This window comes from Poecilia reticulata, chromosome 2, assembly GCF_904066995.2.
Source record: "Poecilia reticulata chromosome 2, P_reticulata-male-v2, whole genome shotgun sequence".
Classification (NCBI taxonomy): domain Eukaryota; kingdom Metazoa; phylum Chordata; class Actinopteri; order Cyprinodontiformes; family Poeciliidae; genus Poecilia; species Poecilia reticulata.
Window position 1 is genome coordinate 19,660,050 of NC_088831.1, and position 24,762 is coordinate 19,684,811.

The following is a 24,762-nucleotide window of genomic DNA, read 5'->3' on the forward strand; positions in this document are numbered from 1 at the left end:
CTTAGTTGCTGCTTTCAGTATGTTATTCTTTCAGAAAATAGCCTTTTTCAAGTCTACTCCAGTAGACGATTAATCCATTACTAAATTAGTTGACGCTTATTTTATCAATTGTTTCATCACGATTAATGCGATTAATCATTTCAGCCCAATTCAGCTACATGTCGTCCCATGCAGTTGTGACATTAAGCAGGTGTCCTGTTACCTGGGAAGGTGGAGGGCGGTGATGGTGTTGGCACGGCGATGGGAACGCCCACGCTGCCGCTGCCACTGTTCTCCCTGCTGCTGCTGCGACTGCTGCTGCTGGGGTGACTGCCTCCGCTGCTGCCACTGCACACACACGCACACACACACACACACAGAGACACACACACACAAAAGCACATGCAAACAGAGGAAGATCAGTGCTGTGGAGACAGGTGTGTTCCAGCTGCAGAACGGACAAAATACGTGAAACTAATCCACATTTGAACTGGAATCAAAATTTTTGCTTATTAAAAACTGCTAATCTTTTTTAGCGATGTGAAGTTTTTCAAAAAAGGTTTCAGACAGGACATAAAGCAGTAAAAACTGCACGTCCTGAGACAGTTGGCATGGCGATGGATGACAAACAGAAGCCTGTAGAGAGGAAGTCCAGCAGTAGCAGGTTCAGGTTAATGGCAGCAAAGAAGAAATGAAGCAACAAGACAAGAACATGCAATCTGATTGGTTCAAAGCCGGAGGATGAAAGAATGTGTTGATCATATGGGAAGAAGAGCTGACAACTATTTACATCTAATAAATATACAAAGGAAGAAACATAACCAGAGAATCAGATAAAAATAACTTACACTAAGATGCACTTTGTAAAATGTGGCAAGTTTTATTTCTAGATGTTCTCAAACCACTGCATTGCTTTATGTGGTGTCAACTCTTTACCAAGCATATAATTAAATATCTAACAGTTAACTGAGATGTAAAGTAATTTTAATACCAAAATACTTCATGTATTCCAAAGGGAAATTAAATATTGTCATAACTCACATCAAAGTATCTTTAAAGGGTTGTTGTGAATCTCCAGTAGCAATCAGTCTCGCAACAAATTTAATGTGGCCTCTGACTAAAGACTTTTGTTTTATGTTGGAGGCGAGACTTTAAAATGTTATTTTCTGCTTTGTTTAAAATAACCGTGTTAGAGCATCAGGACAAGCCCAGCAGCTAACGCTGCCGTTCAAACAAATGCTGGCGAAGACAAAAACCATTTCCATCTGAGTTTCAAATTCCAGGGGAAGTTTCTTTGAATTTTTTTAGCATTGAACTTGGAAACTTGTACTTATGAGTGAATGAATTACACAAATAAAAACCCCATCCTTCATCCAGACACGTCGTTCTAAAGGATAACGATGTAAAAACACAACAAACAGAAAAAACCCAAGTCTTTGTGGTATTTGTTTTATCACAATTCACTGGCTTAAAATTAAAAAAAACATAATAGTTCTCTCTTACTAATGACCTACAAAAGTGCCAGAAATTTAATTATAGTTTTCCTTTTGACAACTGCTTCCAAAATCAAAGCACTTCTTTTCTGCTCTAACTATAAAGGACTAAACAAAATATGTTTCCTGCTAGAATTGAGGAAAACAATCAGTGAGATTGAATAAATGCACAACTGAAGATGAATCCACAGAAACAAAGAAAATCAGTTAGTTTGATGTAAGCAGATGGTTAGCACAATATGACATTTAAACACAAAAAACTTTGCATATAAAAAACCAGAAGCAAAAGCAGCAGAGTGAACAGCAGACAAGAAGAAGACAAGCCAAGAAGCAAGCCGTGGTACGGAGTGATGAAACCAAGCTGAAAGCAAAATCCTACAGGAAGACGGAGAAGTCATGAGCAAAGATGATGTCAACATTTACAGGAGTCTCAAGACTTTCTGTAAAATGTCTTTGGATCAGATTCTGTATCCTAAATGTGGATGAATAATTAGCTTTCCTAGATCTGTCCACATGTTAGCGTTATTTGTTTCAACCACTTACAGATTATGACTGCAGTGGCTGCAAAGTTTCTGATAAAATGTGTCCAGAAAAATGTGAATGTGTTAAATCCAAAATGTTTGCTCATGTTCAGTGAAAGTGCTAACTGGGTAGCTCAGCTGTAAATGGAGGAACTGAGGCGTAAAAACATGAAAGATGCTGAGAAAGATGAATTAAAAAGCAACATTTAGTTTCAGGTGAAGCAGAAAGTTATCAAAATGTTTTATTCAACACATGCCAGTCTAGTTTGGGAATACTGCACCAACTTACAGTATAATGGAATTTGGGATGAACCGACTGCAGTTTTCTGGCCAATCGTCGAGTTCCGATCTTTAAAAAGTCTGACCTGCCGATTCCAATTTAGGTCGACACCTCTGTTTTTTATTTGAAATGGCACTAAATATAGCAACACAATCGCTGAGTTGGCAACAGTGGGGTGACTCGTTAATAGAGGTGAATTTATCGGCTGGCCAATTTATCAGTCCAACCCTGATCGAAATAAATGAGCTGAATCAGTGATTATGTTCACTCCCCAAGAAACTGAATTATGGGTTTTCATTAGCAGAAAACTAAAATCATCAAAAGTAACAAATAATTGTTTGTAGTATTTCCTCTGTGTGTAATGTACATAAAATAAACAGAATTTAAGAAATAAATGTACTTTTGAGGATGTGCTAACTTATTGAGTTACTCCAAAATACTGCAAGTCATTTTTTTATAACTAAAATAAATTGTGCCTAAAATAAAAGCACAATAATCTGTGGTTCAAACCATCTCTAAATCTCTGCTTCCAAACTGAACGTGACTGTGAGCAAAAAAGAACTGTAGGATTAGTAGAGCAAGAGCAGAGGCAGCGTATCGGAACCGCTGGTCTTTGAGTCCTGTCTGAACTCTGACCCGGCTACCTGTACGTTCGGGGTCGCTGGTTCAGGGTGGCGGTGCGGACCGGACTCGGCAGCTGTCCAGCACCCGCATTGTTTCTTGTCGGGCTTGAGGCGTAATCGTTGGGCACGACGGGAGGGCGCACCGGCTCCAGTGTCCTGTAGGGGGAGTTCTTGTGCCTGTGCGTGCAAGACGTAAAGGTGAGGAAGAGGTTCGCACATGAAAACAGACCTGCAGCGCTGGTCGTCTGTCCCACTGCGTCAAACTCATTTTCATTTCGGGCCATTTCAAGATCATGTTCTTAAAGGGCCGGTGGTGCCAAAGTGTACTGATAAAACCCATTAACAAACTGCTAAAATATTAATAAATAGCTATAAGTTCAATAAGTACTACTTAAAATTAAACAGTATCAAACATCTTGTGACATTGATCCATCCTTTCAGAATTTTATGTTTTAGTGATACTGCCTGTTTACTCATAGTTATGCAATAGTGCAAAAAATTGCAGAGATCTGTTGATTTTGTGTGAATTTTCAAGGAATTACAAAAAAAAAAAGAAAACGGTGGGATTGATCAATACAATCTGGTATATGGACTCTAAGGGCCACATTTGGCCCGCGGGCCTTGAGTTTGACACCAGCATAAGGAGCCACAAGGGGGCGCTGCACAACACTGTTTTTGATTTTTTTACCCTTAAGAAAAGTTGTAGTAAGTATTTAGCTCTAATAGCTCCTGCTGTTTAATAGTCGTGGTAATAATAACTACAGCAAAATGAAACTGACTCCCTCTTGCTGTAAAAGAAAAGTCAAGCCGCCAAGTTTAAAGGTGGGGATGTATTTTTAGAGAATTACTCCTGCAGCACAGCAAAACTGTAGAAATGTAGGACATAAAAGCAGAACAAAAAGACTCAGGAATTTAATGACACATTCACAAAAACCAAACTCCCACGTTGAACCCCCTGCACCCCCCAAAAAAAATCTAAGTTAGGCATCAATATAAACTCAGAAGACACAATTAAAAATGAAAAAGGAAACAATTTCAAGACATAATGAGCACAGAGTCCGTTAAAAACTCTGCACCCACGGTTGAACAAACATGAGGCCAAACAAAAGGACTCATTGTTAGCCGAAGTAAAAGCTGGTGATGAATGGAGCGTTTCTCAGGCAGGATAAGAAACATCCATCAGCTACAGTGTCGAAGCAGCCATGTGGGTGTCTCTATTCTAGATCTCTGAAGCTCACCAAGTTTTTTTAATCCCGGCTGAATGGAGCTTTTTCCCTGGAACAGAACGAATGCAGAATATACAAAAATGACTCAATGTTCCTCTCTGTAGTTAGTTAATGCGGGGAAGAAAAAAAAAGTGTGTGTGCTGTCAGAAGGAGCGGTTTGTCGACAGCATGTCGCCGACTTTCTGCTGCGCGTTTGTCCCTGCCCGTCTATGGGGAGTGATGAGAGAGGCTCGTTGGCACGGTTCTGACCAACCGCTAAGCTGCTTCTGTTCGCAGCTCCGAGAAACAGCACTTTGGATCAAACAGTGAAGATGGAGAGGGGTTGATGGACAGAAAGCTGGAGATTACCTCCATTTTCACAACATGAAGCACCAACACAACCCTTAATGGGACGTACTGCTTTAAAGGTTCTGCTGTTATGCTATTATTTAACCACTAACTCTGTCGATTGAGGGTGAAACAGCCGGTTGATCAGCGGGTTACAGGAAACTGGAAGGAACATAGAGAGAGACAAGAGGAGACGCCCGCTGACTCTGGCAGCTCAGCCTGCCTGGCTCCATATGTATACAGTTTTTCACACTCTGCCATATTACAATCACAACCTTTAAAACTGCAGTATGTAATATGGTAGAGCTCTCACTACGTCCTGAAGTATTAGACAGATAACCTGTGAAAAAAATCAAGCTCCTTCTGCCCTCTCCTTGTTGCTCTATTGCCGTCTGCAGAAATCTAACATAACCAATCAGAAACAACCAATCAGAGTCAGAAGGAGGGTCTTAGCACTGTCAATCAACCTCGTGTACAAAGTGCTAAAGCTGCTGATGATGGGGAAGCAACTTTATATTACAGGAATACCGTTTATCCGCCGTCATCTAATGCTAACTAGTCTTAGCATTCACAGCAGGCTCCGCTCTGGGGAGCAGAAACAATGGGAGAGGATGTGTAGCAGGGTATACACAAGCTTGATTGACAGCGCTAAGACCCTTCTCCTGTCTCTGATTGGTTGTTTCTGTGGTGCATTTCTGTAGATGGCAGTAGAACAGCAGGGAAAAAGCTCGATTTTGTCACGGAAAATCTGCCTCATGTTCTACTGTGTGACAGTTTTAACAAATATGTAAAAAGAGAAACCATATTTTTATAAAAGTTACATACTCCAGCTTTAAAGAAGAAAAACAATGTATAGCTTAAGAAATATTTCACAAATTAAAACCTGAAAACTGAGGTATACATTTGTGTCCAACCCTCTCTGATCTGATAAATAAAGTTCAGTGAAACCAACTGGCTTCAGAAATCTGCGTGTAATTTAATGACCATAACAAAACAGCTGGAGCTGCAAAAGAATCTGATAAAATGTTGGATGGATAATTTTCAGGGCCCTGCTGGTAAAACAAAGCTACGGTTCCTGGTTTAAACGCCCACCAGACGCCGCCAGCCTGAGTTGTTTCTCATAATTGTGGTGTATTTTTTGACGCGAGTCGAACAATATAACAATGTACGTCTCCATCTAGCTTAGCAGTCTGACTGTCAGTGAGAACATACAGAAACAAAGGACCTGAAGGAGGGTGGTAACATAAAAAAGACAGACAGTGAAAACAATGTCAAAGGCTTAACTTTTGTATTTTGGCTGCCGATTGTTTGTTTTTAGCACAATTCCCAAATGAAGAGTGTCCCAGTTGGTATATGAATCATATATTGAGTCTGGGTGGCAGTGTGATGAAATGTGACACTGAAAGACACCAAGATGCAGCTTTTGCTCCAGTGTTTGAGGTTTGGTTTGATTCAGAAGAGGAAAATGAGGGTTTTTTGTTTCCTCGGTCAGAGTAGCAGTTAGCTTGGAAGAGTCAACAATTATATCCGCTTCTAAAGTGACAGATGCAGACAAAAGTGACGTGGATAAAAGAAGAGGGAACAACTGCAGGATATAAAAAAATACAATTATAGTGTAGGAGAAAGAGGAGTAAAATACAGGTAGAGAAAAGAAGACCAAAAGGCGGATAAAAACAGCTTGGTCACCTAGATGTTTAAGGGCAAAGAACACAACAAGCTCTCACAACAGATGACGTTATTCCTCAGAGCGCTGCATTTCAGTGCAAGTGTGTGTGTGTGTGTGCGTGTGTGAGATTTCCCTCTGCCAGCTCAAATCTGTAATAACCTCGTCACAGGACCCCCGTCTTTTCACGAGAAATTTAAATATGCGCAAGCTGCGGCCTGTTTCTAAGAGATTTCCAAAGAAAAGCACAAGAGAAGTTGACCATCTCATCTGACTTTAACCTTGTGTCTTCCAGAGCACAAAGAGTCACAAAGTTGAATAATTTACAGGAAAGTATGGAAAATATATTGGATGAGAGTAAACAAAGTGGAAGTAGGTGTACATACCCCAAGATTCCTTTCCCCGCCCTTGGAGGGCTGGGTGGTTTCTGGGTCGGGGGGTTAGTCCGGGACAGACCTCCTCCAAGTTTCAGACTCTGCTGGCCATTTACCTGAGAAACAAACACGCTCTCTATCAAAACTACTTAGTTTGGACAGATTTTGTTTTATTATAACCTAAATCTATTTTAAAACTCAAAATTATACACCTCTTTGTCTTAGTCTACCAAAGAAAATCCCAATAAAACATTTTGACATTTGAAAAATGCAAAGAAGCCCCAGAAGTTTGATACTTTTGTGAACCACCGTGTCACATTTCCTTAATTAGCATCAAGTTTTTGCCAGCATAGTAACATCCCTCTGTTGTCCTGTTGTCACAAGAGACAAAAGGACATTAAGGATGTACAATACTACAAGAAGAAGAATCTCGACATCCGTATTTGTATACCGGTTTAAATAAAACAAGTTTGGAATAGATGCAAAAAAGACACAATTTGTTCTGAATGACCATCAGACACACATTATGGAGTATAAAATAAAGCTTTTAACATCCTCTACCATCGCCAGGTAAGACACATCAGATGCATTTTCTCTGTACTGTGTGTAGGTGTGTTGCAGATTCTTACCTTGAACCTCATCAACCACTTAACACATCAGTGACAGCAGATGGAACAGGAGGAAAAGGAAACAGAAGACATTTTATCTAAGGGTTAGACAGAGAGCAACTGCATCATGCAAAAGCAGCAGACAGAAAATGCAAGGCAGAAAGAGAGAATCAGATAAACACCGGCAGAGATTGAGACGGAGAAACACAGATCAGGATTCTTTAGTTTGGTTGTAGTTGGTTGCAGTGGTACTGAGGCGTGCAGCTAAATAAATCATTTTGAAAACAGAGATAGATAAATAAAAATACAGCCCAAGGGAATACTTTTCATCATTTGTGATACACTAGGACGGTTCTCTGCCCAGGGTGACACTGTACCAGTGGGTGGCAGAAACACTTAAGAAAAAAAATATAAGCTGTAGACAAAACAAATTGAACTTCAGCCGGTTTTAACCAAAACATCCTGGTTTTGATTAAAACCGTTTTAGAAAGGTAACATTTGATGTATTTCATCAGTCGCTGTCTTGCATCTCACTTTTTAAAGTTTGAGCTTCAGTTTCATTCACAAAAAAAAAAAATCTTGTGAACATTTTGAAATTAAAAACACTGTGAAAATGATCTATTGTGAGGTTTACACTAAGTTCCCCAAAGCAGATGGAGGAAAAGAGTGGATCCTGATCTAGAGAAACATTTTCAAAATTCTGCAAAAGTTTGCAAAATGCTGGATTACTTTTGTGAAAGATTACGCAAAGGTTTTGCGGGATATTAAAGTACTTTAGTAAAATTACTAAAGTACTTGCAAGAGTTTTGCAAGATCCTGAATTACGTTTGTGGGATCACATAAAACTTTTCCGATTTCATGCAAAGATGCCGAATGACTTTTGCGAGATCACCCAAAAGTTTTACAAGATCCTGAATTGCTTTAGTAAGATCACTTAAAAATTTTTGCAAGCTGGCGTTAAAGTTTAACAATTTCTTTCAAAGACTGAAAAATTACTTTTGTGGGATCACGTAAAAGTTTTGCAAGATCCCAAACTACTTTTTGCAATTTCACACAAAAGTTCCACAAAGTCCCTTATTATTTTTATGAGCTCACGCAAAAACTTTGTGAGATGCTCAAGTGTTTTTGCGAGATCACGTAAAAATTTTGCAAGATCACCAAAAGTTTTACAAAATTCCGAATTACTTTTGTGAAATCCTAAACTACTTCTGTGAGTTCATGCAACATTTATGCTACATATTTAAGGCTTAATTATGGCACATATAAAAACCACAGACAAGGACACACACCTATAAAGGAGACTTATAGATTTTTAAAACACAGCTTGATTTTTCATTTCAAACATTTAGAAGGATCTCGCAAAAGTACGTTGGAATCATTTTTCCCCTCCAAGTCCCTTGAGGAGCTCTGAAGCTTTCCTATCATGTTCTCAATTAAAATAAAACCCAATACAATAACTTCCAATTTGTTTATTTTTCAGTTTCAGAGAAACTGGCCACCATCACAGATCTTTACGGTCTGCCACTACCTTAATTACACGATCAATCGCTGTTATTAGCTCATTGCTGCCACCTACCTTGACTCCATGTCCAGTGTCGTCCAGCACGCTGTAGTCAATGGGCTTCCTGATGTAGCGCACCGGCCTCTCCAGATTGGCTGGGGCGATGATTTTATGGGAGCGGGATGTGTTTTTGTTGGTGGTCAGTATGCCAATCTCACGCCTCGCCACCTTCTCCTTGTGGATGTCGACCGTCTGTAAGGAGGAACAAAGAGTCGATAGTTGGACTTCTTGTGATTTTGATGCATAAAGATCATCCCAACAGATCACAAACCTTGTGGCTATATGTTGCAATAACTGTGTTTACCACTCCAAAACATTGACAGAACCCAAAGTCATTTTTTGTTTCTGAGTTGAACTCGATATTTCTTTCTCTCAGAAAGGCAGTTTGGCTTCAAATCTTCCCTTGGAATCACTGATTCCCTCATTTCCTCACCAGCTGTTCAAAACCCAAAGAGTGTTCAGTGTGAGAATGAAATTCTCACTGCTCTGTGTTCTCACACTGTGGATATTTTTGGAGAAGTCCTAACATGGATGACAGCCTGGCTGTGGAGCTTGGGAGTCAGTAGAAGAGAAATCCACGCTGACGGATACTTGGTTATCGAGTGAAATTATTTACAGGAAGCAGTATCCATGTGTGCACCGTATGCGGGTGGACCACTGTATAGGGTTGGTCTGTTGAGAGTACATGAAACGACAAAATGCTTCTTCATATAGAATGATTAGAGGATCAAGGAAGAGTCAAATTTGTTTTGGTATCGCATGTCATGAGGAGACTTTTACATGTTTGAGAAAAAAACAAATACTTTTTTGATAATGTATGGACAATTATTGACATCCTATTATTCAGAAGAGCTGTATGACCAACAGCAAGGCGGCCAGCTGACCTGACTGACTGACTGGGTCCATCATCTTTGGATAACCAGGTGTACTATGCAGTTGACGGAACATGGAGCACATGTACCGTCACAAAACAGACTGCTGTGTTTTTGTTTTTGACCATCTGCCAGCGGATCGGTAGCCAACATCTTTCTGTTTAGGTGAGCAAGCAGAAGGACTGCTGGGAAACCTGTATTGTGTGGTATGTATGAGAGTTAAAGACCAGAGTGATAAGGTGAAGACAACACAGCGTTTTGTCACCATAGAGACTGTTGCTTAGGTGACAAGAACTATGACAGGTGAAGCTTCTTACTAAGGCCTCGTTTAATCTTATGATCAAGATGAATGTCTATATTCTTAATATCTATGAAATGATCAGTTAATTACCTAGAAAGACGACAAGAGTGGTATTTTCAATGACATGATGAGGCTGGAAAAGTGTAAAATTTTTTGGGAAGTTTTATTTTAAGTTTTATTTTAATCTCCAAGATATGAATTCAAAACATTGTCATTTAGGAAAGCAGCAGAACAGTTAATCTGTTGCTTTTAATACAATGCTTATGAGCATCAATACAGTCATATATATATATATATATATCCAATAAATTATAATATATGTTCAGATGAGGCGAAGCTGTCAGATTAAAAGCGTCTTTTGAAAATAACAACCTTTAGGCAGGTATTAAACATGTTTCATTAAGCCCATATTTATGTTTTTAAAAATTGTTTTTTGTTTTAATCTGATGTAATATACTAGTATAATAATTTTGGGCTGAACTGTTAAGCATAAGATTTAAAACAAAGAAACACAAAACACTGAGTCCCTTTTGCCTCCAGCTACTGACAGAAAACCAAAGTTTTATGCCGTACACACACTGGACCTCGTCCTAACAATGGCTGTTTTTTTTAGCTGTCTCTGATGTTGCATGAATAATGTCTTGGCTGATTGCAGCTGCATAAAATGCTAAATGCGTTACATAAGAGTATCTTAGTGTTTGTGAATGCGAAGAAGCCTCACAGTGCGAAGTGTTCGCCTACATAACAGATGCGAGTGTCTTTCTGAAGAGAAAGTGGTGATTATAACGTGCAACCTCAGCCTGGGCCGACACAAGCAGAGAGAAGCATCTCATTATGGCTGCATGGAAACTGCTCCGATAATTCGGAGGTCTAAGGGGGAGAATGGACCCTCTGTACCGCTGAGAAGTACAACTTAATTCCTCTAAGCGATCTTCGGTGCACTAATTCTTTTCAACCGAAGCCTTTTCCTAACATTCGGCTTATTTTCTTATGGAAGCTGGCTGGGTTTGTCTGAGATGAATGCACTTGACAGAGCTGCTGTTGTGTAGGAGTGCAGCACAGTGTAACTCTCTGGATCGCTAGTGATGCTTCACACCTATGACTGTACTGGAGGGGGTGCTTACATATTCCAGCTGAGTAACACAATGGGAAATTGTGCTTTATCTCCTCGGATTTGGCATTCATAAAAAAGTGGCGATACTGACTCTTGATGGACACGTTGCAGCGTGACGTCACGCACGCAAGAAGCTGCTAGCTGACGATGACGACCATTGGTTATAGCTGTCAAGTTGTCAACATAATGTGTTAAGTCTTAAATGTACATGTGATATATACAAGAAAAAAGGATGCAGTGCTTTGCTATTACTTCTCAACAGTGCGACAACTAGGTAACAAAGTCAGGAAAAAATGTTAATTAAAAAATTATAGCAATGGAAAGAGAGGTGGTTTGGTTATGCTAGCTTGACTTTGACAACCTTAGCATCTAGATGGGCTGTGGAATTTGGTGTGTTTTGGTTCAGTTAAAAAAATAAGAAATGCTGCGACCCACATGTCCTCTCTGACAGATCATCAGGTGTTTAAATTGACTAACCAACCACTGATGTATTCAGACGATCACTTATCAATACTCGCAAAATAAACATCAAGCCTAAAAACATAAAACTGTGATGACAATATCAAGGCCAAAGTACGAGTTTCTTTTAAAATACGACAATAAAGTCTTAACATAACAAGGGTACAGTCATGTCTTTATGAAAACACCAACATGAATAATAACAAAAAATTAAAATTAAAATGAGGAATGTTGAGCATTTTTCACAGGAAATATTTCACCTTTTAACACATCACCGTCAAATTGTTATCAGCAGCAGAACTTTGAAACGACTGAGGAAACGACTGTGCAGGTCATGTCAGGTCTCAATGACTCTGGAAGCTTTTTTCTCATTAAAATGTCTTTTTCTCTTAATTTTAAGACGTTTTTCTAGTAAAATTGCATATTTTTTCTAATATTATGTAACTTTATTCTCATATCAAACAAAAATTCTTGACCTAATACTTTATTGTAGATCTTATTGTTAATCTTAATTACTGAGTTTTAATTCCAGACTGTACCGGAATCTGTTTAAGAGTTTCATCTGCTTAGCATAAAATTACAAAAGGTGCTATTTTGAATTTGGAAACAAGTTCCACAAATTTCTACCATATTAAAGAAGCAGCTGATATAAGAACATTTCTTTTAAAAACGACAAAATGTCTCAATAGAGAAATAGCTTGTACCAAACATGCATCCTAATCATGCTTTTTGCACGCAAATGTAAAGAAAGACAACATGTTTCTGCACTTTAGCCGCTTCTTGATGGCTGTGAATGGTTATTTTGATCATTAAGTACAAAGTTCAGAAATAGATTCAGAGCTGCTCCACTCAGCCTGAGAGAGGCTAACATAAATGAACCTTCATGCATGCATACATGATTATGACATGGTTACACCCACGACTCCTTTTCCTCGGGTAACAGAACCATGTATGGCTTTATTCATCATGTTCTCCAAAAATCAATGTTTCATAAATGCTGCGACATTTCTTTGGTTTCAAAGAAGAACAATAGAGAGAAAATAGAATCGTGCAAATGGAAATTATTGAACTTGTTTTAATTTGCTATTAATTGATTTATATTGTGACAGGCCTAAGTGGGAGTTAAAATGTGTAAACGCTCAAGGAGTATGAATATTTTTAGAAGGCTCCACATATCGATACATACACATAAATGGATATTTCCTATTCGCTTCCTGACTGTGATGTTTTTCACTTCATTTAGCGCCACCAGACCTGTGAGATGTGGTTGACGGAGCTCTCCATGCGGCGGAGCTGCGAGGCCTGGATGTCGAGCATCTGCAGCACATTGTTGGCCAGCGTGTTGATAAGGTAGGCGACGCTGGCCAGAGACTGGGTGGTGTAGCTCTTGGTCTCCTCCAGTGCTTGCTCTTTGTCTGCAGACTGTGGACGGAGGGGACAGGAGACAGATTTGGGACAGGAGTCAGGCAAGACGAACAGCTTAAAAAAAAACAGAACAAAGATAAACTGCAACAAGTCTTTCAAATGATTCAGAAAGTGCAATTAGGAGTTCTAAACATCATAATATAAAATAAATGATAAAGCGCAAAGCATAGAATTACACTGCATAGATCTGCCCTTATGGATCGGTCACATTTGCATCGATACCTGATCTCAAATTCTCTTTCAATATCGGATCGTTGCATCTCTAGATGTATGTAAACTTCTGGTTTCAACTGCTTAGTGCAAATCATCCAAGGTCTGCATGTACATAAACATCAAGGCTGGTGGAGGATGTGTGTGTGTGTCTGACAGCATCCTTAAATTTGGGACCAGGAGAATTTCAGACCATTCTGAGACAACTAATCACTACTTTAACACAAACCTTCAAAACAAAAGCAATAGCTTCAATGTTTCAAGAAATCATGCTGGGTGGATGTTTGGAAAATATATGATGTACAGTCCTCATAAGTACAGAAATACCATCTTTGCGTGTGTGTGTGTGTGTGTGTGTGTGCGTATGTGTGCTCAAGCACAATATAGGTCAGCGCAAATTCATTCATGCCTGAAGTTGACAAGAAACACACTGACACCCAAATGTGTATCTACGTGTGTTTGCGTGCATGTGTGTGTGTGTGCGCAGACGCACAGAGACGAGAAAGATGATAACTGACAACGCAAAAGGAAACACACACACCCAGTTTGTGTCATGACTTCAGATGACCCATTGCCCTACATTCGCAGTCAGACCCCAAATCCACGCTTCTTGAGCCACACCACAGCTCCCGAAAACATTTCAATCTGCCCCGGCTTCTGGTCCTGTCAGTCGCTTTAGGAGCAGCTTCCACTTTCTGCAGGCGAACCGCCAGTGGTGAAGCCAAGTGCTACCTGAGGTCATACAGACACGGGGGCAGTTAAAGCCTTATAATTGGCTGCATTAAAATTCCTCTACGGGTAACAAACGAGCTCGACTGCTCATTAAAATAATCCTGCTCAAACATGGTTGAGATGTTACTGCCAAATATTTCTTTCTCTGTGAATATGCAAGTTCCCTCAATCTCTATGTAGAATTTATGTGAACTAAAAATAAAAAAGCGGCCACTTGATCCCTGTGCTGCTTCCTTCTAACCTCTGGCTGCAGAGAATCTGGAAAGTCACTCCTGGATATGTGCTGAGCTACATTATTATGGTGAGATTTTAACATTGAGTGGGCATGAGGAGAAAATCAAACGATATCATCGTCACAATATTTCACTGTACGATGGAGATGACTCACAGTAGCGGACATCGACACTCTCCTGGTGATTAGTATATATTGGGATGAAGGATGTGGAATTCACAGTGTCCTGCTGCATCAGGCCTGGTTATGTTATTTTTAGGATGTTTTCACACCTGACAGTCCAGTTCTAATGGGGACCAAAATTACAACATTTGTTGCATCTTCAGCTTTCGCACTTTAGCTGTCGCACTGCTCTGTGTCAAAGAACCAAACCCTTTGAAAAACCTGTTCACCTCCTCGCCTGTGGTGGCGCTGCACCAAGAACCACTGAAAGAAACGACATGGAAGCCTCTAAAAAAAACACTGACCGCAACTGTCCTTCACGAAATGTAAGCAAAAAATGGAGTGGCGTCAGATTTTAGTAGTTGCAGGATTTCTCTATTGTATTTGGTAAAAGACCACAAGCCATTTTTCCTGCTAGTGCTTGTTTTTGTGCGTTTGCTTTGGCTGTATTAACCCAGAATGTTTTGCGCTATGATCCACTTCCTGCTTTTAGAGTGGTCTCCGGTCTGCTTGGCGTTTACATACACATTCGAACCGCACCAGAGCTCACTTTAACCAAAAGATCTGGGTTTTTAGGCGTACCAGAGTTTGAATTTTTGGTCTGTATCAGAGTTTTTCCCCAACGACCCGGAATCTCTGGGCAAAGGAAGTAGAGTTCATTTAAAACAAGCTGAACAAGGCTGGTGTGAATGCACTTTTACAACTTAGATTACTCTCATATTTAAGGATAAACTGACCATCACGGAAATTAGGTTTTCAATGTTCAATAGTGCTCCTAAGTGGTCAAAAAAAGAGAAATATTAATGAAAAAGTAGGAATCATCAGTTTCGATTTCATTTTCAATCATCTGGCATGCTGAGGGGAGTAAAGCACATAGCATAGTGTGAGATGAATTAACACTGAGATAGGTTAATTGGTTAATTGCTACATGTTAGGTAAGAGCTGTGACCCTCGGATGGAAGTTTCTTGACACTTAGTGATCAAACAGTGTGAAATACTTAATAAGACAATGCAGCATTATCTTCTATGTCTCTGTGCCAAACTTAGTTTTAGGCGGTTGGTTGCACTCTTTTGGCTGATAAGTGCATGTCCTCATACAGATGTAATAATAGCAACATGATCTTTTCTCTTTTGAGAAGCTGAAAGTTGGCTGAAAGTACTGCAGTGTGTGATGGGAAAATTTTGGCTGATTTTAGTCCCTAGGCAGAATGTCCTTCCGTAAGATTTATATTTATTTTTACATTCAGGTAAATCTGTAGTGAAGGCTTATGTGTTGTTGAAATTTCTTGTTTGGAATCCTTTAACTGTCTTTCTATCTCAGTTTTTAATTTTGGTCTGCCAAGCTTTTTTTCTTCAACATTTCTATTTCCTTTCCTCCCTAAATTGATGACAACATCCTTACATCTCCTCCACAGCTCCCTCTTTTTCCTATCAGACCTCTAACGTCCCTTTAGCACTGACCTAGTTGGACCGCTGCCTTCTTAGGCCTAAGGCGAGGGCAGACCAACACACACACACACACACATACACACACACACGCGCACGCACATGTACCGACGTTAATAAACCCAGATTTTTATTTCCAACTAAATTCATATACATGAATCATATTAGATTTACACGGACTCGTGTGCATGCTCTGAATCCTCTGACCTCTTTTTTTTTAATGAAGACATATGTGAGTTTATTAATCACCATCTGGATGTTTCCTGCTGCATTTTTAATGCATATGAGGGCATTTTGGTACATCAAAATACAGCAACAACAAAAAACTACAAAATAAAATATAGATCTTAAATATTAACTTGAAAGGGTCAAACAAGAATTATGAAAAGGTACGAAAAATGGAATCTTGAAGCAAAATAAGGATTAAAAAACTTATCCAAACATCTAGAATTGGATTTTGCTCTACAGCAAATCCAAGTCCTGCATCACACTAATGGAAACTAATTAGAACCTAATTGTTATTATATTGTTTATAATTTATAATGATACTTTTTTTTGTAAGAATTTTGATTTATCATTGTCACGATAAATTCTAATTAATAATGTTTAAAATCCCCTAAAACTGTCCATGATGTCTGGATTATTGCTACTATTTTCTATGTTCAAGGATAGTATCAAGAAATACCAATAAATTCAAAAGTATGACTGAATACAGATACTGTGTTCAGTTTATTGATACAAATCATACTCTTTATGGGAGTGGTGTCCTAAAAAAGTGCAAAGGTGTATTATTTTGCCAAAAGCAGTATTAAGAGTTTATGGGGCTTTGATTGCTCTGCCATGGAGTCACATCAATACAACTAACTAAAAAACTAAATAACAGTTTTCACTGTCACTTTTATTGTTACCAGAACAGCAGAACAAAATATTGTGATAAAAACTTTAAGTCCGTATTGGCCTCCCCTACTCATAGGTGTAAAAAAAAAATCCTTCAGAGATCTGATCTGTTCTTGCTTTTTAGTCACACACCGTTGAATAGGCTGCTCGAAAACATTAAGTTTGTTGGGGGGTTTTGTTTTCAAACCTCTCAGAGGCATAATTGCTGGTTGGCTTTAAACTATTATTCTGCTTTATAACCCACGTGTGCTTGAGATTACAGTAAGTTCGGTAGGCACTAGGCAGATGTTGCTTGGTGGTGTGTTCAAGTGCATCTTCTACCCCACTTACCCTGCCGAAGTGTTGACAATCACCAGAAGCCTACTGGCTGCTTTTACCTTAGAAGGAAAAGTCCCTTGCTCTGCATGTCACAGACGGTTTACAGCTCAAATATATGTATACACTATAAAGATTTACTGTTATGGTTTAAGTAAAACACAAACAAGTTTCCAACAGATAAATTCCTCTGTAACAAAGAAATTGAAAACTTTTAAATCAGCCGTTTCTGTTTCTCTGTGCACTACCTCTTTAAATGTAAGTAGAGTCTATATCACAAAACAGCTTTTGTAACTTTTGTTTATTTTGTGAGGTGCTGTAATGATCATGTGGTTAATGGCCTGTGACATCCATTTTCCTCAGACAGAAGAAACGTGTCTGAACAATAAACTCTCGGCCAATGACTGCGCTGCCTGGTTCCTGAAGTTTTCTCTTGTATCAAGATGGTTGGCCATCTTTAAATAACAGAAAAGGCTACATCTTTCTTAAAATGCTACATTTGGAACAACAACCAACCAAATATATTTTAACAACTCCCTGAGTCAGCTGTATTAAGGTGAGAACTAAAGAAGCTTGTCAAGTGTTTATATTTCAAAACAGAACCGCATAAGTGCATTTTGCATCCAACACCGGACCGTTTATTTTTGCTGTTCTGGTATGGCCCTGCCATCTTTGTTTCTGTATCAACTGGCTCCGCAAAAGGATGCCCAGTGCTGCCCTCTTATGAATGGCGGCCAAAATACAACACTAAAAGAAGGTGTGAAAGTATGTCATTACTTAATCAGTTGGAACTACTTTTAATTTAATAAGTCATTAAATCAACACGTAATTGAAAGTTGATTAATTGTTTGCCTCCCTAATAAGAGTGTATTTTGATAAAGACATCATGTCTTTATAAGATTTAAGAATTGTAAATAGTGTCATGTTATTTGAACTATAGATGTCCTGATTGGTATCAGAGTTCCTGAAGAAACCTGGTCAATGTGTTGGTCTATCATCTGAGTTTTGCTGCCTCCTTCAAACAGTTGAAATATTAGCTAATAAAAGCTAATCACCAACTTAACGAACAAAGAAGGCCACATTTTCTTTAAGAATAGTCCAAACTGAAATGCAAATGTTCAAAGACATAACAGAGGGACTTTAACTAACACTTCAGCTAGCCAACTCTCCTGAATGAAAACATTTATCCTTAAATAGATATCACTTAGCTTATCCATTTAAGAACATTAATGTCTCTGCCATTTTTTTTTTACGATTTGGTGGTTTTTGGAAAAATCTGTGAACACTGAACCATGAATAGGCGCGGGTCTACGGTACTGTCAAAACAACGAAGGGGGGGAGACAGTGTGATTTGCAAGAAACACAATTTATTTTATTTGTTTGTAACTCTGGATAATAAACATGGAATAGAACATCTCAGAATTCAGCCTGACTCCTCCACCAACAATCAGAGCATCAGTACACACCTCTGACCCATTTTCAGTGGGAGTAATACATTCTCACACTGTCTCAGTGTTATTTTAACAGATGAGGGAGGCTGCTGATCTATAGCACTTGACTTTCCTTTCTCCTTTCCTTGTTATTGCTCCAAGAAAACAGAGCAAAAATAAGGAAAGCACAATATGTTCAAAGGATTTTATTCTAGGAAGGGGCAGTTTTTAGTCTTTTGTTGATCTGTTTTAAGAGAAATGAATATTTCAAAGCTGTTGCACAGTTCTTTCTGGTGGTTTATGGAAACTGTGGTTGTATGCTAACACATCCAAAACAGTCACAGTAGAGCTTTTCCAGAGACACCATACATCACAGGACGACGAAAGGAAACCCACAGACCATTTTTAAAGGGGCAGTATTATCTGTTTTCTGGGCACATAGTGCCATTTTACAGCATAATCAAATAACTATGTTACTTTCAGTTGTTAGAAAAAATGCTACATATGACTTGAAATTTCACATCACAATTTAATGCCTTGAAATTAGGCCTCCGTCTCTATAAAATCTCCTGATCTTTCAGACACTTTACTTTCAGGAAATCATCTCCTCTATTAGCCCTTTAGCAAAGTTTTTACCATCATAGCACTGAGAAGTAGCTCCTCTAATGACCTCCATCAGGTGCTTGCTAATTGTTGCTGGCTAGTCTGAAGGAGCCGAGTGGGGGAGTCATGGGGGAAGGCTGCTCTATGAGGTGGAAGTCCAGAAGCTGGGAAGCTGCAGCTCCGAGGAGGAGCTTCATTTTGAAGGCGGTGTTTTGAACAGCTGAATGGTTTCCATGGAGATCAAAGGATTTCTCAAACATGCATGAAAGAATCAAGGTATGTTTTTGATTAGGGAATAAGATTATAACATGATGAAAAGCTCAAAATAGTTGATTTTACATGATACTGTCCGTTTAACAAGCCTGCAAGTTGGTGGTAAAGAATATATTTATTGAATTTCTTTTTTATTTTCCTCAATTTTAGATCAAATCAGAATACATCAGCGCTTGAAATGAAAGCATCTCACTGAAAAACAAGAACGGATGTGTTACAGATTTCATACACACACCCAGTAATGTCATTTAAAACTTTAGCCGACGCTGTGAGTGGGCTGCATGTGCAGAAAGGAAATATGAATAATAATAAGAGACGGACGGTCATTTATCTATGAGGGGGTTATCACAGATCAGTTCAATACTGAGAATAATCACACAAATGACACTAACCGGCCTGCAAAAGAAGTCAGATTTTCAAACATTTTTATGAGAATCATAAACCCGTGTTGGCCTGCACAACGGTTCGTCCCCAGGGTTTGTCAAAAGTCACAAACCCATCTTTCCAAGCGCTCAGGCGGTTCCGCCCCCGCAGGAGCTGTTCCTGGCATCGGCGCCGAAACTGGAAGGCTGATACTGACTCGACTGGGAACCCAATCGCCATGGTTTCCGAGTCAAAATACACACATGCGCTCACTTTGGGCATCCACAGGCAGCCTCCTGCAGCAGCGTGCCATGTGTTTTCAATGAGCAGTTGGAGGCTGAGCTTCGTTTCAGCTACCTCTGCTGACGAGCTAACCGCTACCAGCTGTGATAGGTCAACATGGCGCAAAGCTACAGGGGGAAGGCATAAGCTCCACGCTGCCCAGTCCGGTACTTTAGGGTTTTTAAGAAAAATAAATGCTGCGTCTCATTGTATTTCACTTACTTTTTAAGCAAATATTTGAATAAGCTGCCTAGATATTCATGGTTTCACTTTAAGAATGGCAGAGATTTGTGTATAATGTAATGAGAGATTCACCGATCTGATATTAATGTCTGAAATTGAAAAACATTCTAGATTGGGTATTGGTGACAATGTGTCTGAGCCAAAAGGGCAGATCTATTCAATCTAATTCTATGCTTTGTGCTCTGAGCAACAAAATGTTTTAATATTTATATAATTGCACTTTCTGAACAATTTGAAAGAAGATTTGTTGCAGTTTATTTTTTTCATGTTTGACCAAGGTAGTAAACCTATTGTTTTTGTTAACAAATTAAAGTTGTGTTGACATGTTGGACCAAGCCTGTGAAGCTTTTGGTGTATTTAAATGTGCTGTACTGCTGAAGAGTTATCAAATAAATTTGTAATTCAGTACATGTATGCCTGTGTTTGGGAAAAAAAAAAGAAACTTTTCAAGTCAACTCAGCACTGTTTTTATGTATCGGATCGGTATCGGCCGATGCTAAACCTTAAATATCGATATTGGCAACTGTAAATTTTAGTTTGACACAAGGCAAAAAATCTAAACTAAAAGACAATCTACTAATTCATTTAAAATGAAAAATATTTAGATTCTTTATTATGGAGAAAAGCCTGGGGGTACTCCACAAGAAACGGGCAGACTTAGATCTTTTGCTGAAATTTTCATTAGAGTAAGAAAACACTATTTGTCAAGCTGGAAATGTTAAGACTCTTATATTGAGTCTTGAAATGATTGAGGCCAAGTTTAAATGCTGTGAGCGTTTCACACGGGGAGAAGCCAAACACAGTTAAGAAGACTGGAGCAGAACAGGATTACGTAACTCATCACATCATCAAAAATATAGGCCAACCAACGAGTTGGTGCTGCTTAGACATGTTTGTATGGATGTTTTAATGCAGTGCTTCTCAATTAATTTCTGTTACTCCCCCCCTAGCAAGAAGAAAACTATTCGCGTCCCCCACTCCCCACTGTGACTATTCGTCTCTGCATAACATTTTATCCTTAACATTAAAGAAAAGAAAAAAAGAAAGACATATGGTCAAACTTACAAAGAATGACTTTATTAAATCGTGTTTTAAGTGTGCAACAGAAAAGATTTTAAGTGCATCAATACCTGAAATTAAAAATAAATAAATCCTTGTTTAAACTGTAAACATGTTTGACCAACTAATTGCACCATTGCAAAATTAAATCAAATCAATAAATAATATTTAATAATTATAATAACGAATAAACTACAAAAACTAAAAAAATAACTAATTTATATTCAGTTCAGCAACATTAACTCAGGAGCACAATATTTTTAGCACTGCACAATTTGGTAAGCCACCTTATATGATGCTAACAGCGCTCGATGGTTTACTGAAGTAGCCTTCACAAAGCGGGATGACTGTTGGCAATATTCAGCACGTTTTCGCTGAAAAAACTCTAGCAGCTTATCGGCGTGATTGGAGTGTAACGTATTTAAGTGACGCGCTAATTTATTTGCCTTCATGCTGTCCACTGTGAGCATTGTTAGACACAGCAAACACTCCGGTCTTTCCTCTTCTCCAACTGTAGTGACAGTGAAGCCAAGCGCTAAATACGCTTCGTCGTATTTCCTCGTCTTAGCTTTCGGGTGACTTTCTTTTGTCTCATTATTTTGTCTCTCTCCGCTTTTCTTTTCATCCCTGTTAAAAACTTTTTCATGTTGGGGGTTGTTATGTTGAATAACGGAGGCTATAGACAGAACGCAGTCAGAGCTTTCTGTTGACTCAACACTGCTAACCAAGGCAAACCTGTTGTCTTGTAAGTCGTAAAATGTTGCACTGTCGCAAACGTGACAAAAGTAACAATGACAGCGCCACTGCCGCCTACTGTAGTGGATGCGCAATTACACTCTATACTAGTACGGCCCAAAAAAAAAAGCCTGTTCCCCAGGCTCACACGCCCAGGTATCGCACCGCGCCCCACTATTTGAGAACCCCTGTTTTAATGCAAATGAAGACAAACGCAGGAGTAACCAATAGTCAGTTCTTCATAACTGCATATCCATGACACTTACAGCTTGTTTATAGTGGTCCAGCCTCAGCAACACCTTTATAACTATTCAAAGTTTACAGTGAGATTCAGCCTCGAAGCCTGTCGGTTTTCTGCTCTTTAATGTCTGGAGGCTTTACTGTGACAGAGACAGAGACTCAGCCTCCTGGGCTTCACGTTCCTGCTTGTTTCAATGTCCTCAGAAGAAATGAGTGAATCCTGATGAGGTCTGGGTGGCATGCCGTGACTTATGTTATTTTTTTTTTTTCTGCTTTTCATCTGAATTTTTTTTTTACTTCCCTCTTTTTGTTTTACTGTTCTCTGTTAAAAATAGTTTGAAAATTAATTTGGATTCAGTTGTTTGGAAAATGACTTAAAATAAATAAATGTATTACATTTGTGTGACTTCTGGCGAAAAAGTGATTTTGCACAAGAAATGTTATCTACTGGAGATTTTGGGGGAAATTAGAACCTGTTGACCTTGATCTTAGCTGAAATCAAGTTATTTTTTAGATGTATTAGAAACATTTTTTTCTAGATAAATAGAAAAGCGAACTATTTAAACCATTTTAATAGTACAATAAAAATAATTATTTCATAAAACCAATTTTAAATTATAGGCTGACTGCATCATTAAACTCTACAAATACATTAAAAACTGTAATCATTTAAATAAAAATCAGCTAGAGTGGATTACAGAATATATGCTTTACAACCATACAGATGATAGCTCACTAATTGTTATTTTTGTGCATCTAAAAATGTATTTCATAAAACATTTTATCTACAAGCATTTTTTTTAAATAACAGCTGTGTCATAAGCCTGGCGGGCCACCAGGCTTTACTTGCGTCCTGACCAGGCTAAGCATTATTTGTTAATTAATTAATTTATTTTTATTTTTTTATCTTTGCTTATTTAAAGAGTTCATAGTTGGCGTTTAGGGAATGTTAATAATGTCCAATAACACATAATGATATTTTCACATTTTCTGTCACCTTTAAACATGTTTTTTAGAGCCCCTACCGTCGAGCTCAGCAAGTTTTCTGGGGAAAACACTGTATTATAAATACTATTATTACAATTTAGAATTATAGTCTGAATTTTAAAAATCCGCTGATCATTGATTAGGACCAGTCAATCATTAAACTGACCAATTCGCCGATCACTAGTCGACTTCTGGGCATATGTTTAGTTTGTACCATTTTAAAAATGGGGAAGAAACTACTCTACTTGTTTCCCTCGTTAACAACCTTAGTGTGTGGCAATGCAGGCCGATAGGCACTGTAGAGACATGTTCCTGACTGCACTGGTCTACTTGAATGATTTTCTCATTGTATTTCAATGTTTCTTTCGGAGAAGAAACATTTTTAACAGGTGTTCTGTTTTTTTATGTAAGAATTAATGGTTCTTTCAAGAAAAACATCTGAACCTTTTGGCGGCATTTCATTTGAAGAACTTGGTGAGAATGAGTCAAATAATCAGCAGTAATGTCTTGCACAGTTGGTTCTGTAAACATTGCTAAATTAAATAAATCCATAAAAAGGAAACTGCACTACTGATTCCCTGTAAAAGCAGCTCAGCAGAGCTGCTCAAAATGTAAAATCAACAGCAAAAGAATATGTAAACGCTCTGAATTGTAGACGTACGTACTGAATTACTGACGTACAGCTACATCTGTCAATATATATTATGTTTAAGTTTTAACGATTGATTCATTAAACGTCCATTTCTAAAAAAAATATATATAAAACTTACTCCTGTTTACTTGTTAAATAAAAATCGTTAATTCTGGTATTTCTGTAAAATTGCTGGAACGTATGCGTAATCCTGCTAAGACGAAAGCTGCACACGCAGTTTCTCTGCAACGTTTACCTCAAAGTGTCGCCTCAGCGAATCGCTTTTCTTCCACTTTCTCTTGAGTGACAGTGAAACTCACACCCACAGCTGCACAAATGGGATGATTATGAAACGTGGCTGTGAACAGGTGTGCATTTAGAGCCAACTGAGGGAGAACAGTTGTTTATAGCAGCTTTGCTTGCCCACGTACACACACGTGCACGCACGCACGCACGCACGCACACACACACACACACACACACACACACACACACACACGTTGCAGTCATGATGTCCCTTGTGAAGCGCAGAGGGAGAACGGCAGCCAACCAAAGCTACTGACTTGCCATCTTGAGATGGAATTTACTCATTTATCCGCAAATGAAAAAAACAACAAAATGCCAAATATTACCAAATACAAAGCAGCCCAGCATCCAAAGTAAGCTGGGCTGCTGACAAAATGAGAAAATGACTCACCAGTTAGAATTTATAAAGGAATCAATTAAAAGTCGGTAGAAATGGTCTTGCATGCATAGTTGAAACCAGAAGGAAAAAGGAAACAATGAAAAACAGCAGTTTCTCAAGATCTCAAAGCCATGTCAATGGAATGTTTGCATGGACAGAGAGCAAGAAAATTACTGAATTCATTGCACCAACGAGAATGTAATGTCATATCATGTCATGTAATGGCATGTTAATTTACATTCTCACTGGTGAGACTGTAAGCTGCTAAAATTTGAAAATAGTGTGAAATTGTATAAATCTGGCACATACTGCCATCCCTGAAAAAGCCTTGGCCGAGGCTTGCCACTCCGTAGACATTTTTCTAGATCCGGCGCTGCTGACAAGTACTTTGATGTGCTTATGTTGATAGTA

At 38.7% G+C, this 24,762-nt stretch overlaps 1 protein-coding gene across 7 annotated transcripts in view; it reads right to left on the reverse strand.

Annotated features, from left to right (window-relative positions):
* Positions 1 to 24,762, reverse strand: part of LOC103460195 (abl interactor 2-like) — a 33,789-nt gene that overhangs the window by 7,223 nt on the left and 1,804 nt on the right. For 2 of the 7 annotated variants that reach the window (XM_008402269.3, XM_008402266.3), the window contains exons 2-7: positions 12,656 to 12,823; positions 8,671 to 8,847; positions 7,116 to 7,133; positions 6,499 to 6,602; positions 2,918 to 3,073; positions 203 to 327 (exon numbers count right to left, since the gene is read on the reverse strand). In XM_008402269.3, the coding sequence (XP_008400491.1) occupies positions 203 to 327; positions 2,918 to 3,073; positions 6,499 to 6,602; positions 7,116 to 7,133; positions 8,671 to 8,847; positions 12,656 to 12,823 (748 nt within the window). The remainder of the gene's footprint in view (positions 1 to 202; positions 328 to 2,917; positions 3,074 to 6,498; positions 6,603 to 7,115; positions 7,134 to 8,670; positions 8,848 to 12,655; positions 12,824 to 24,762) is intronic. The other 5 variants (XM_081599750.1, XM_008402268.3, XM_008402272.3 and 2 more) reach the window with 3 other exon arrangements.